Raw genomic sequence first — 15,157 nt, forward strand, 5'->3', positions numbered from 1 at the left:
TTTTGGACCTGGACTTAGAATAAAGAGCCGTCACATGTGGGTTTAATTATAATGTCTGTGAATCAGAAGCATCTGAAGCAACAACAGCTGATTTTCTAAAGAAAAAGGATCACTTTCAGTGAAAAAACTCATAATAACGATAACTGTGAAGTGTCCTGAATGCAGCACGAGCCAGTACCTGTCCCAGGTGTGTCCGTGAGCTCGTTGCTAGGAGACGATGACGGACAGCTCATGATCATGTACTCAGCATCTTCCACTGCAGCGTCCGGAGTCTGCAGCCTGGACAGCAGCTCCGAGATGGACTTCTTCTGGGCCTGAGCGATGTAACTCAGGTTCTCCGAGTCCAGGACCGACAGGAAGGACTGCAGGTCCCAGATCAGCTTGGCCAACACTGGAGAGACCAGGACAGGCGGATAAATGGGTGAACAGGACGCCCGTTTGGCCTCATGAACAGGTTCCAACGCAGTGTAAAAATGGCTAAATTACAGAGTTTATATCATGATAAAAGCTACCAAAATTAAAAATGAATTCATGCAAAATAACACATTTTAACGGAAACTGGATTCATTTAAGCTTGTGTTTTGCTTTTCATTAACTTTGCCACTTAGTTTTAAATTTAATTTGTTATTTTAACTGAATGAATGTCATTTCTTTCCGTTTATTTGTTTACATAATGAAGGAAAACACGAGTCTAAAAACAGAAATATGTAGAAGGAATATGAAATAAGTAGGAAATCAATGCAAATGGGAGATAACAAGAGGAAATACATCTATTAATACAATAAATGACAAAAATAATACATCTATGAATACAATAAATGACAAAAATGAATTATGGTGATATCAAAATGAATAAGAAATACACTTTGGAGGAAATAAATACAGGAAGAATGAACAAACAAAGACAGAAATTAGGTTTTTCCTACTTTAAATAACATTTTTGCATACATTTAGCAGCATTTATCCCTGTTTTCCTGTATTTTCTCAGATCTACAGGCTAAAATCTACAAACAGATGCAGAAATATGTATCTGCTTGGTGAAATAAGTAGGAAATCAATGCAAATGGGAGATAACAGGAGGAATACATCTATTAATACAATAAATGACAAAAATAATACATCTATGAATACAATAAATGGCAAAAATTAATGATGGTGATATCAAAATGAATAAGAAATACTCTTTGGAGGGAATGTAAAGGAAAGTCATACAGAAATTATGTTTTTCCTACTTTAAATAACACATTTTTGCATACATTCAGCAGCATTTATCCCCGTTTTCCTGTATTTTCTCAGATCTACAGGCTGGTTTATCTGAGCCGCTCTGAGTCACCGGCTGTTGACAGGGAGGCAGAGCGGTGAGTCATGTTTGATCGCAGTATCTGAATATCGCTGTTTACTCTGAAACAGACACTCTGTCTGTGCTCTTTAATGTTTAACTCCTGAACAGAAAGGTTAGCAGTTAGCTGCAGCTCTCAGATAAACTACTTTAACAAATGTTCAGCTGCATGAAGTGACTCATCCAGTCAAACATTTAAAACCTGATCTGTCAGGTTTTATCAGGGTTCAGACAGTCCTTCATCAGCCTGAAGTCGGTTTGTGTGATGAATGAAGGTTTTGTCTCCTTCTGTGAATGAATGCTGCGTCTGTTTCCCTTCAGGGGAGAAACCAGCCGCTTTAAAGAGCTCGCCGGATCTGTAAAAACGTTTCCAACGCTGCTGTGAAGCAGCGGGGCTGAAGGCTGCACCTGCTCAGGTGCTCTGGCCTTCACATTTTACCTGATGGGACGACTCAGATAAGCTGCTAATGGTTAACGCAGATAAAGACTGCGTTACACAGCCTGAAAGTGCAAAAACTGGGTAAAAGCACGTTTCCCAGGCCTGAGACCCTCGTAAAGAAGGATTAGAACAAAGCTAGAACCTGAAGTTAGCGTTAGCGCCGCCGCTGCCACGGGCTCAGGAGACAGGACAAGATGCAGGGTCAGTTCAGAACCAAGAGGTTTTATTTCTAACAATAAGGAGGAGGAGGATCTCCTGACAGAGCAAACCAAAGGCTGTGAAAATCTCCTCAGGAACTGAGGAAAATGATCAAAGTAACTCTCTCCAAACGGGAGGAAAACAGAAAAGCTGTGAAAGATAAAACAAACTCTCCTAATGGGGCGGATTAAAACAAAGGAGGCTCTTAAAAACTGAGAAACTATGAACTTAAAGCCTCCTTTAACGGAGGCGTGACAGATCTAAAACAAACTCACTCCACCAGCGGAGGGCTATGGATCTTAAACAATTAAACGCCAGCAAAAGCTCTGCTAACGGAGGTGATTTTAAAGGATTACAACAGAAGATCTCTCCCAAAACGGAGGAACAAACAGGCTATGACAAACTTACCGTTATTAAATAAACTATGGCGAGGAATAAACTACAGAGAAACGGCTCTGCGGGAGAATCGCTCACTGCAGGCTCGAGGTTTCTATGGTTCAAGAGAAGCCTGGTAATGAAGCTCATGGACAGAGACGACAAACTGGCCCAAAACCAGGTAAACAGACTATCTGAGCACCTGAGGAACCAACAGGTGCAAACACTTTGGGATCAGGGAAGATAATCAGACACAGCAGGAAGGGCAAGGTACCTGCAACCAGAGGGAGCTAGTGATTTCAAAATAAAACAGGAAATGACGAGACATGAAGAAAACCTAAACCGTGACATCCACAATGTGCACGTTCACTACATGAAGGCGCCATGGGAACTATGGCGACCACTAGAGCATCAAAAGCTCCTCAGAGAACATCACCTAAAGAGCCAAAAGGAAGTCAAAGTCACCAGGAAGAGCACTTATGAACATCTTCTACGACCATGAGCTAGAAACCAGCGAAACCTCCTCATTTACCGTTAAAACCAACGAAACCTCCTTATTTACCGTTAAAACCAACGAAACCTCCTTATTTACCGTTAAAACCACACATTTTACTCACAGAACATCTCCTACGACCATTATAAACCTGGCAGAACCTCCTCATTTACCGTTAAAACCAACGGAACCTCCTTATTTACCGTTAAAACCAACGAAACCTCCTCATTTACCTTTAAAACCAACGAAACCTCTTCATTTACCACTAAAACCACACATTTTACTCATAGAACATCTCCTACGACCATTATAAACCTGGCAGAACCTCCTCATTTACCGTTAAAACCAACGAAACCTCCTCATTTACCTTTAAAACCAACGAAACCTCCTCATTTACCTTTAAAACCAACAAAACCTCCTCATTTACCTTTAAAACCAACGAAACCTCCTCATTTACCGTTAAAACCAACGGAACCTCCTCATTTACCGTTAAAACCAACGGAACCTCCTTATTTACCGTTAAAACCAACGAAACCTCCTCATTTACCTTTAAAACCAACAAAACCTCCTCATTTACCTTTAAAACCAACGGAACCTCCTCATTTACTGTTAAAACCAACGAAACCTCCTCATTTACCTTTAAAACCAACGAAACCTCCTCATTTACCACTACAACCAACAAAACCTCCTCATTTACCTTTAAAACCAACAAAACCTCCTCATTTACCTTTAAAACCAACGAAACCTCCTCATTTACCGTTAAAACCAACGAAACCTCCTCATTTACCACTAAAACCAGCGAAATCTCCTTATTTACCGTTAAAACCAGTGAAACCTCCTCATTTACCTTTAAAACCTCCTCATTTACCGTTAAAACCAGCTAAACCTCCTCATTTACCGTTAAAACCAACAAAACCTCCTCATTTACCTTTAAAACCAACGAAACCTCCTCATTTACCGTTAAAACCAGCGAAACCTCCTCATTTACCACTAAAACCAGCGAAACCTCCTCATTTACCGTTAAAACCAACGGAACCTCCTCATTTACTGTTAAAACCAACGAAACCTCCTCATTTACCACTAAAACCAGCGAAACCTCCTCATTTACCTTTAAAACCAGCGAAATCTCCTTATTTACCGTTAAAACCAGTGAAACCTCCTCATTTACCGTTAAAACCAGCGAAACCTCCTCATTTACCGTTAAAACCTCCTCATTTACCTTTAAAACCAGCGAAATCTCCTTATTTACCACTAAAACCACACATTTTACTCATAGAACATCTCCTACGACCATTAGAAACCTGGCAGAACCTCTTCAGTGGTCACACTATAGAAACTAGAGGAAAACCTCTGAGTGGTCTTAAATAATGAACTTTAACCCACTAAATGACCCCTGTGACCTCCTCCATCACTGCTTTTTATCAGATAAAGAGCCTAAAGAGCTACAAACACCTTCAGGACTCAAAGAGCAGTGAATTATATAGAATCTGTACCCTTTAAAAACATCAGTAAAACCAAAACCCGGTGATCTTCATGACCATCACAGCCACCCATGGAACATCTGCTGCACCTATTAGCACCAATTAGCACCTATTAGCACCTATTAGCACCTATTAGCACCAATTAGCAGCTATTAGCACCTATTAGCAGCTATTAGCACTCTCTGTCTGTCGAATAAGGTCTAAAACCAACCATCAGCTGCTGAGGAAATGCTGGTTCCTGAGAGCCAAAGAGTCGGATTGTTTACTCTTGTTTCTCAGTGCACTTTGGTGAACGAGCAACTGGCCTCAGAAGAGTCTGAATTATCATAAAAAGGAGGCGAAAACACTTAAAAACATGCAGAGAAAACCTTCCAAACAGCCAGCAATTGTCCCGCGGCTCCATTCAGTGCGAGCTGAGTGGGCGGGGGGGCTTTAATGTGTCTGATTAACTCCTCTCTGCTGACTTTAAGGACGCCACAGCGCTGCTTATCGGCCTCCTGATGTTTTAAACACTGAGCTTCACATACCTCCCCCGCCCACACAGCAGCACGAGTCCTGCAGAGACAACAGGACAGAAAGGGCTGCTGAGCGCCGCTTATCTGACCATCAGCATCACTTCCTGTCTCCAGCTTTGAAGCTGCACCACAGTCCTGTTTACGTCACGTCAGCCGACGTTACACTGACTTCACTTCTGGGAAGTAATTTAGACCTCACTCAGACCTGATTTAGACCTAATTTAGACCTAATTCAGACCTGATTTAGACCAAATTTATACCAAATGTAGACCGAGTTTAGACCTAATTTAGACCGAATTTAGACCTAATTTAGACCTAATTCAGACCTAATTTAGACCTAATTCAGACCTAATTCAGACCAAATGCAGACCGAGTTTAGACCTAATTTAGACCAAATTTAGACCAAATGCAGACCGAGTTTAGACCTAATTTAGACCTAATTTAGACCTAATTTAGACCTCACTCAGACCTAATTTAGACCTAATTTAGACCTAATTTAGACCTCACTCAGACCTAATTCAGACCTAATTTAGACCTAATTTAGACCTAATTTAGACCTCACTCAGACCTGATTTAGACCATATTTAGACCGAGTTTAGATCGAACTTAGACCATCAGCATCACTTCCTGTCTCCAGCTTTGAAGCTGCACCACAGTCCTGTTTACGTCACGTCAGCCGACGTTACACTGACTTCACTTCTGGGAAAGCTGCCCCAAACTCAACTAAAACCCAGTAACTTACCTCCAGCCTGAGGTAAGAAGGACTTTATTCTGAGCTCTAACTGGGTCATATTCTGCTTTTCATCTCTTTCAGGCTGCAGTTCAGCAGGGAGGGAAGCATGAAACCCACAGCTATGCTCAGACTTTTACAGTCTTATTAAAAACACTTTGCAGCAACATATTTAGATCGAACTTAGACCTTATTTAGACCTTATTTAGACCAAATTTAGACCAAATTTACACCTAATTCAGACCTAATTAGACCAAACTTAGACCTAATTTAGACCAAATGTAGACCGAGTTTAGACCTAATTTAGACCAAATTTAGACCAAATTTACACCTAATTCAGACCTAATTAGACCAAACTTAGACCTAATTTAGACCGAATTTAGACCAAACTTAGACCAAATTTACACCTAATTTAGACCTAATTTAGACCAAATGTAGACCAAATTTAGACCAAATGTAGACCGAGTTTAGACCTAATTTAGACCAAATTTAGACCTAATTTAGACCTAATTTAGACCTCACTCAGACCTAATTTAGACCTAATGTAGACCTAATTCAGACCTAATTTAGACCTCACTCAGACCTGATTTAGACCATATTTAGACCTAATTCAGACTGAATTTAGACCATCAGCATCACTTCCTGTCTCCAGCTTTGAAGCTGCACCACAGTCCTGTTTACGTCACGTCAGCCGACGTTACACTGACTTCACTTCTGGGAAAGCTGCCCCAAACTCAACTAAAACCCAGTAACTTACCTCCAGCCTGAGGTAAGAAGGACTTTATTCTGAGCTCTAACTGGGTCATATTCTGCTTTTCATCTCTCTTTCAGGCTGCAGTTCAGCAGGGAGGGAAGCATGAAACCCACAGCTATGCTCAGACTTTTACAGTCTTATTAAAAACACTTTGCAGCAACATATTTAGATCGAGTTTAGATCGAACTTAGACCATATTTAGACCTAATTTAGACCAAATGTAGACCGAGTTTAGACCTAATTTAGACCGAATTTAGACCGATTTTAGACCTAATTTAGACCTAATTCAGACCTAATTTAGACCTCACTCAGACCTGATTTAGACCATATTTAGACCGAATTTAGACTGAATTTAGACCAAATTTACACCTAATTCAGACCTAATTTAGACCAAACTTAGACCAAATTTACACCTAATTTAGACCTAATTTAGACCAAACTTAGACCTAATTTAGACCGAATTTAGACCAAATTTACACCTAATTCAGACCTAATTTAGACCAAACTTAGACCAAATTTACACCTAATTTAGACCTAATTTAGACCAAACTTAGACCTAATTTAGACCGAATTTAGACCAAATTTAGATCGAGTTTAGACCAAATTTAGACCTAATTTACACCTAATTTAGACAGAATTTAGACAGAATTTAGATCTAATTTAGACCTAATTTAAACCGAATTTAGACCGAATTTAGACCAAATGTAGATCGAGTTTAGACCTAATTTAGACCAAACTCAGGACCAAATTTAGATGGAATTTAGATCTAATTTAGACCTAATTTAAACCGAATTTAGACCAAACTTAGACCTAATTTAGACCGAATTTAGACCTAATTTAGATCGAGTTTAGACCAAATATAGACCTAATTTACACCTAATTTAGACCGAATTTAGACGGAATTTAGATCTAGTGTGGGAGGAGTCAGAGGAACAGCTGGTGAGTGTGGGAGGAGTCAGATGAAAACAGCAGGTGAGTGTGGGAGGAGTCAGATGAAAACAGCAGGTGAGTGTGGGAGGAGTCAGAGGAACAGCAGGTGAGTGTGGGAGGAGTCAGAGGAACAGCTGGTGAGTGTGGGAGGAGTCAGAGGAACAGCAGGTGAGTGTGGGAGGAGTCAGAGGAACAGCAGGTGAGTGTGGGAGGAGTCAGAGGAACAGCAGGTGAGTGTGGGAGGAGTCAGAGGAACAGCAGGTGAGTGTGGGAGGAGTCAGAGGAACAGCAGGTGAGTGTGGGAGGAGTCAGAGGAACAGCAGGTGAGTGTGGGAGGAGTCAGAGGAACAGCAGGTGAGTGTGGAAGGAGTCAGAGGAACAGCAGGTGAGTGTGGGAGGAGTCAGAGGAACAGCAGGTGAGTGTGGGAGGAGTCAGAGGAACAGCAGGTGAGTGTGGGAGGAGTCAGATGAAAACAGCAGGTGAGTGTGGGAGGAGTCAGATGAAAACAGCAGGTGAGTGTGGGAGGAGTCAGAGGAACAGCAGGTGAGTGTGGGAGGAGTCAGAGGAACAGCTGGTGAGTGTGGGAGGAGTCAGATGAAAACAGCAGGTGAGAAGTTGGACTGACTGACAAGATCTGAACACAGAGAACAAAATGCCAACAGAGCCAATCAAAGAACTGAGAATTAAGAATTAAATAAGAACTAAAAACAGAGAAAAGATTTGAAACTCAAAAAACTACAGAGCATGATATCAGCTTAGTTTAATCAATGGATTCAACTCAGTCCAGAAGGCTACAAACGTTCCCTTTTTGTCACAGTTCAGTCATCCAACCATCAGTAATCTTCCATTGATCCTGCTTCAGCCACTCAGCCTGTCAGCCACACCTCCTCAGTTCACTCACCTGTGCACACAGCTGCCTCTCATCACATGCAGCCAGCAGATAGTCACCAGCTCCACACTCTATCCTTTGCCTTTCCAGCGTTCTCCTGTCAGCTTTACCGGTACCGACCTGTCCCTGAGTCCCTGCTTCTTCTGCCTCCTGGTAATTCGACCCCTGACCTTCTGTCCCTGACCAAGAGCTTCGCCTCTCCTCTCCTGATTCCTGTTTGCCGGTTTCTAAACCGTTTGTCTGTCTTCCAGAGTCTCAGTAAAGCCTTGAACCTTTTACCTCTGTCTTCTGACTCCTTTGTACTGCAACTGGGTCCAAACACCCCCCCGTTACACTTTTAGACCTAATTTAGACCTAATTTAGACCTAATTCAGACCTAATTTAGACCAAACTTAGACCAAATTTACACCTAATTCAGACCTAATTTAAACCAAACTTAGACCGAATTTAGACCTAATTTAGATCGAGTTTAGACAAAATTTAGACAAAATTTACACCTAATTCAGACCTAATTTAGACCAAACTTAGACCTAATTTAGACTGAATTTAGACCTAATTTAGACAAAATTTACACCTAATTCAGACCTAATTTAGACCTAATTTAGACCAAACTTAGACCAAATTTACACCTAATTCAGACCTAATTTAGACCAAACTTAGACCTAATTTAGACCGAATTTAGACCTAATTTAGATCGAGTTTAGACCAAATTTAGACCTAATTTACACCTAATTTAGACCAAATTTAGACAAAATTTACACCTAATTCAGACCTAATTTAGACCTAATTTAGACCAAACTTAGACCAAATTTACACCTAATTCAGACCTAATTTAGACCAAACTTAGACCTAATTTAGACCGAATTTAGACCTAATTTAGATCGAGTTTAGACCAAATTTAGACCTAATTTACACCTAATTTACACCTAATTCAGACCTAATTTAGACAAAATTTAGACCTAATTTAGACAAAATTTACACCTAATTCAGACCTAATTTAGACCAAATTTAGACTGAATTTAGACCAAATTTACACCTAATTTAGACTGAATTTAGACCAAATTTACACCTAATTCAGACCTAATTTAAGTTTCATAATAAAGGTGACACTCATACCCATCCATCCACCCTGAGCTCCTCCCTTATTTAAATGCCTGAAAAGCTCCTGAACCTAAAAATCTAATCAACACCTGAGAAGAGACTCTCTTCAGGGTAACCAGGTCAGACCCTGGTTCTGTTGGTGGAAATATGTTCCTGAAACTTTCCTCGTCTTTGGAGAGAAGATGTTCAGAAGACCAGCCGACTTCCTCACATCTCAGTCCTGTGACCTGTGGTCTGAAATAATGCTCCTGGAGGTCAAAGAGTCGTAATAAGCTGCAGCAGAAACCGTGTGTTTTTCCATTAGAGGGGAGGCAGGAAACAATAAAAGGTGTTTAAGCTGTGAAAATAAACCTAAAATGAACTGATGCCACGAGTTAAACACAAAGAGACGCTAGAAAAAGCCAAAGTTCATGTATTTCACAGCCTGTTTGATCCTTTTTTACTCTGATTTGTTTATTCGTGGCTTGAAGCAGCTTGAAATCAAAGGCTGTGGTCTCGGGGAGGAGGAGGCCCTCGCTGAGCTGGGAAGTTTAGGAAAAGGGATTTAAGCCGCTTTACCATGAAAACCAAACCCTTAAATTAGCCAAACGGTGGGATTCCTGCAAAGGTCCTAAACTCTGAGAGCAGCTGTCTTTGTGGGGCCTTCTTTGTTTTCAGGCCTTATGGGGACATTTCCAGCCTGGACAGGCCTTCAAAGAGATGTTTGAGAGATGGTTTCAGGCTCAGGTTGAGGACCTTCTCACAGAGATGTGCTGCAGGGTGGGGAGCAGCTTCCTTTCATCTGACAACCGGAGATATAGGAAAGAAGAAACTGCTGAGTCAGATTCAGGCATCCGACCACCTGAGAAACCAGCAACCAGCCAGGAACCAGCCAGGAACCAGTCTGGAACCAGTTAGAAACCAGTCAGGAACCTGTCAGGAACCAGTTAGGAACCAGCCAGGAACAAGCCAGGAACCAGCCAGGAATCAGTCAGCAACAAGCCAGGAACCAGTCAGGAACCAGTTAGGAACCAGCCAGCAACAAGCCAGGAACCAGTTAGCAACAAGCCAGGAACCAGTTAGGAACCAGTGAGGAACCAGTTAGCAACAAGCCAGGAACCAGTCAGGAACCAGTTAGGAACCAGCCAGCAACAAGCCAGGAACCAGTTAGCAACAAGCCAGGAACCAGTGAGGAACCAGTTAGGAACCAGTGAGGAACCAGTGAGGAACCAGTTAGGAACCAGTCAGGAACCAGTCAGGAACCAATCAGGAACCAGTCAGGAACCAGTTAGAAACCAGTCCGGAACCAGTTAGAAACCAGTCAGGAACCAGTGAGGAACCAGTCTGGAACCAGTCAGGAACCAGTCAGGAACCAGTTAGAAACCAGTCTGGAACCAGTCAGGAACCAGTTACCAACCAGTCTGGAACCAGTCAGCAACCAGTTAGAAACCAGTCAGGAACCAGTTAGAAACCAGTCTGGAACCAGTTAGAAACCAGTCTGGAACCAGTTAGAAACCAGTCTGGAACCAGTTAGAAACCAGTCAGGAACCAGTCTGGAACCAGTTAGAAACCAGTCAGGAACCAGTGAGGAACCAGCCAGCAACAAGCCAGGAACCAGTCAGGAACCAGTTAGGAACCAGTGAGGAACCAGTTAGGAACCAGTCAGGAACCAGTCAGGAACCAGTCCGGAACCAGTTAGAAACCAGTCAGGAACCAGTGAGGAACCAGTCTGGAACCAGTCAGGAACCAGTCAGGAACCAGTTAGAAACCAGTCTGGAACCAGTCAGGAACCAGTTACCAACCAGTCAGCAACCAGTTAGAAACCAGTCAGGAACCAGTTAGAAACCAGTCTGGAACCAGTTAGAAACCAGTCTGGAACCAGTTAGAAACCAGTCAGGAACCAGTCTGGAACCAGTTAGAAACCAGTCAGGAACCAGCCAGCAACAAGCCAGGAACCAGTCAGGAACCAGTCAGGAACCAGTGAGCAACCAGTCAGGAACCAGTCAGGAACCAGTTAGAAACCAGTTAGAAACCAGTCTGGAACCAGTTAGAAACCAGTCAGGAACCAGTGAGGAACCAGCCAGCAACAAGCCAGGAACCAGTCAGGAACCAGTCAGGAACCAGTCAGCAACCAGTTAGAAACCAGTTAGAAACCAGTCAGCAACAAGCCAGGAACCAGTCAGGAACCAGTTAGGAATCAGTCAGCAACAAGCCAGGAACCAGTCAGGAACCAGTTAGGAACCAGCCAGCAACAAGCCAGGAACCTGTCAGGAACCAGTCAGGAACCAGTCAGGAACCAGTGAGGAACCAGTGAGGAACCAGCCAGGAACCTGTCAGGAACCAGTCAGGAACAAGCCAGGAACCTGTCAGGAATCAGTCAGCAACAAGCCAGGAATCAGTCAGCAACAAGCCAGGAACCAGTGAGCAACCAATTAGAAACCAGTCTGGAACCAGTTAGAAACCAGTTAGAAACCAGTCAGGAACCAGTTAGAAACCAGTCTGGAACCAGTTAGAAACCAGTCAGGAACCAGTCAGGAACCAGTCAGGAACCAGTCAGGAACCAGTTAGGAACCAGCCAGCAACAAGCCAGGAACCTGTCAGGAACCAGTCAGGAACCAGTGAGGAACCAGCCAGGAACCAGTCAGCAACAAGCCAGGAACCTGTCAGGAATCAGTCAGCAACAAGCCAGGAATCAGTCAGCAACAAGCCAGGAACCAGTGAGCAACCAATTAGAAACCAGTCTGGAACCAGTTAGAAACCAGTTAGAAACCAGTCAGGAACCAGTTAGAAACCAGTCTGGAACCAGTTAGAAACCAGTCAGGAACCAGTCAGGAACCAGTCAGGAACCAGTCAGGAACCAGTTAGGAACCAGCCAGCAACAAGCCAGGAACCTGTCAGGAACCAGTCAGGAACCAGTGAGGAACCAGCCAGGAACCAGTCAGGTTCGCCTTCATCCACGTTAGTCAGAAAGTAAAAGATCACAGCATAAAGATCTGAGAATGTTCTCCAACAAACAGAAACCTGGTGATTTGGGGACTGAAGGAAAGTTAAAGCAGTTAAAAAGCAGTCGAGGCTTCAGCTCCTTCTTCCTGAGTCTCATCAAAGCATCAACAAGTGTTTCCCAGAATAGAACCCGGACCCTCCAAAGCGTCGCCACAGTGGGCTGAAGGGTCGTTTTTCACTTCTAATGCTTCCCGACTACTTTAATCAGCCCTAAAGCCTGGAACCTTCCTTTGATTTAATCATCAGCACATGTTTGTGGTGATCTGAGAAATGAGCTGTTGCTTTGGACACTTTAAGGTCACAAACACACAGATCTGCTGAATCTAAACAGTCTATTAGCTCCGTCTCACGGGAGCAGCAGCAGGAAGGATGATGGGGTGTTTCCGATTGTTGTGTTGCTGTCGTTAACATACCATCGGTGAGATAAAAGCTCCACAACAGCAGAGCTCAGAACTCTGCCCCCTACAGGCTCCTCATGGGATAGCCTGAGGTCTCCATCCAAAGAAGCTTCCGACTGAACAACATTCAAGCTGCTGAACGTGAGCACTGAGAACTAAATCTACTGAAATGACTAAGATCAGTCCAGGTAGAACAGGTGCAGAAGTCCAAAGTCAGTGTTAGAGGTGTGGCCGTGTTTTCTGAAGCATCTTCAGGGGGACGCCCTGCTCTGATGGCACCTGGCAGCCAGCTCCACAATGATGGAACCACCAGTGAGAACAGTCTGCACTCAGTCTGCCTTGTTTATAGGGAACCAGAACCAGACAAGGGTCCTGAGAGGTCCAGAACAGATTAAACAGCAGCTGCAGACTCAGACGTCTCTCTGAAGGCAGCATTAATCAGTTGATTCAGGCAGCCGGTGGAAGCCAGAGAGTAGCGGGGTGATACGGGCCCTTTTTGGTTGATTCGGTCACTCTGTCGCATTCTGGACCATCTGTAGGAGTTTCACGGTGCATGCTGGGAGATAACTGCAGTGTATGCTGGGAGGTAACCGCAGTGCATATAAGAGATAACCGCGGTGCATGCTGGGAGATAATCACGGTGCATAAAGGACATAACCACGGTGCATATGGGAGAAACCGCGGTGCATGCTGGGAGATAACCGCAGTGCATGCTGGGAGATAACCGCGGTGCATATGGGAGATAACCGCGGTGCATGCTGGGAGATAACCGCGGTGCATGCTGGGAGATAACCGCGGTGCATGCTGGGAGATAACCGCGGTGCATATGGGAGAAACCGCGGTGCATGCTGGGAGATAACCGCGGTGCATATGGGAGAAACCGCGGTGCATGCTGGGAGATAACCGTGGTGCATATGGGAGAAACCACGGTGCATATGGGAGATAACCGCGGTGCATGCTGGGAGATAACCGCGGTGCATGCTGGGAGATAACCGCGGTCTGAACCAGGCGTTGGTGGCAGACTGATACCTGATTTATTGACTCAGCGACAGCACGGTCATCAGACTGATGAACAGCTCAGTTTTGGGTTCAGTTCAAAGCGATGTTCCTTCTTCCATGAGGGAAGCGACAGGAACAGTTTGGCTCTCTGACAAGCTGCTCATTCATCATGTCTGACCAGATCACCTGAACAACACCTGGACTCTGTAAAAAACCTCCCAATGTGGTCACATCTCAGAACACATGTAACCCAGCTGAGCAGCAAACACCCAGTGAGCATTTACAGATATTCCTGCTGATTGTTGCTTTATTTCATGCTGAATCTCCCTCATAAGTCCAGGAACGCATGTAAAAGGCTGCAGAGATGCTGGATGAAGCCGAGGGATCGGGTCCTCAGTCCTGAGTGTGTTAAAGCTTTAAACCACGTGAGCTCCTAACAGGGTCTGAGCCGCAACCCACGACTGTGTGGATTTCTTTATGAGCATAAAGCATAAAAAGAACATTAAAGGTCACTTTAAATGTTTTTAGCCACAGAAAAGTGACATTTTTTACAGTTGAAACAGTTTAAAAAGGTTAAAACTTGTGTGAATCAGTCAGAATTTGTCCGTTATCTGATTTAATGCCTGATTTAAAGTCTGATTTAATGCCTGATTTAATGCCTGATTTAATGCGGCACAAATATCTTTAAAGAACCTGAATCTGTTGTGTTGTTTAAAAGGAATTTTAGGAGCAAACTTTCTATTTCTAATGTTTTCCTCTCATGAAAACTTTGTGAAATTAAAACATGTTAAAATAAGAAGTTTAGGTGTTAAACACGTAGAATACAAGATAAACTCCTGATTTTCACAGATCTACTTCAGGTTACTCTGCTGATGGAGCTGTAATTTAAGCCTCTTTGGCTGAACTTCGGTACCTTTCTGTTTGTCCATGTCAGTCGTCTCAGCGGCCGCTCATCTTCCCGGTCATGTCTCTGCTGAAGAATCCGACAGAAATCCTCCGTCTGACGGCTCCGTGTGAAGCAGTCTGAGGGCTGGAGTCTGGCCTCTGTGGGTGGAGAGATGGGCGGAGCAGAGAGAGAAAGTTTCCAGGGGAGTCAGAGCAGTGGGAACACTTTGAGTCGGTTCCTTCACGGTTCGGAGTCTAAATAAAACTGAACACACATGAAAACTACTGTAGAAACAGAGTGAACTGCACTTCCAGACACTGATAAGTATGTAAAAGTGCTTAAACATGCTTATATAAAAGCTGTCTGATGATCAATGAATCTTTTAACTCACATGAAAGCGTCACTGACGTCATCTGATTCTGCAAACTTTTAATTATGAGGATGATTTATGCTTCGGGACCTTGGTTTGGTGTTTTCTCTGAGCTCTTTTCCTTATATTCTGCTTTCAGGCCTGGATCCTGATTCTCTCGTCATCACCTCAGATGTCTTCAGTCATCTTGGTTTTGTTCCTCGGTCTCAGTCGAACCTGTTTCCTGTTCATCTCCAAACAAGCCAAGCTTATTACTGGATAGTTTAGTGGTATGATT

General features: G+C 43.4%; 1 protein-coding gene across 1 annotated transcript in view; it reads right to left on the reverse strand.

Annotated features, from left to right (window-relative positions):
* Positions 1 to 14,622, reverse strand: part of LOC140309336 (actin filament-associated protein 1-like 2) — a 28,042-nt gene extending 13,420 nt beyond the window's left edge. Inside the window, exons 1-2 of the mRNA XM_072387164.1 lie at positions 14,538 to 14,622; positions 179 to 391 (exon numbers count right to left, since the gene is read on the reverse strand). Of these exons, the coding sequence (XP_072243265.1) occupies positions 179 to 391; positions 14,538 to 14,553 (229 nt within the window). The 5' untranslated portion in view covers positions 14,554 to 14,622. The remainder of the gene's footprint in view (positions 1 to 178; positions 392 to 14,537) is intronic.
* Between the last annotated feature and the right edge of the window lie 535 nt (positions 14,623 to 15,157).

The sequence above is a fragment of the Leuresthes tenuis genome, unplaced genomic scaffold (genome assembly GCF_036924035.1).
Source record: "Leuresthes tenuis unplaced genomic scaffold, fLeuTen1.0.hap1 SCAF_6, whole genome shotgun sequence".
Classification (NCBI taxonomy): Eukaryota; Metazoa; Chordata; class Actinopteri; order Atheriniformes; family Atherinopsidae; genus Leuresthes; species Leuresthes tenuis.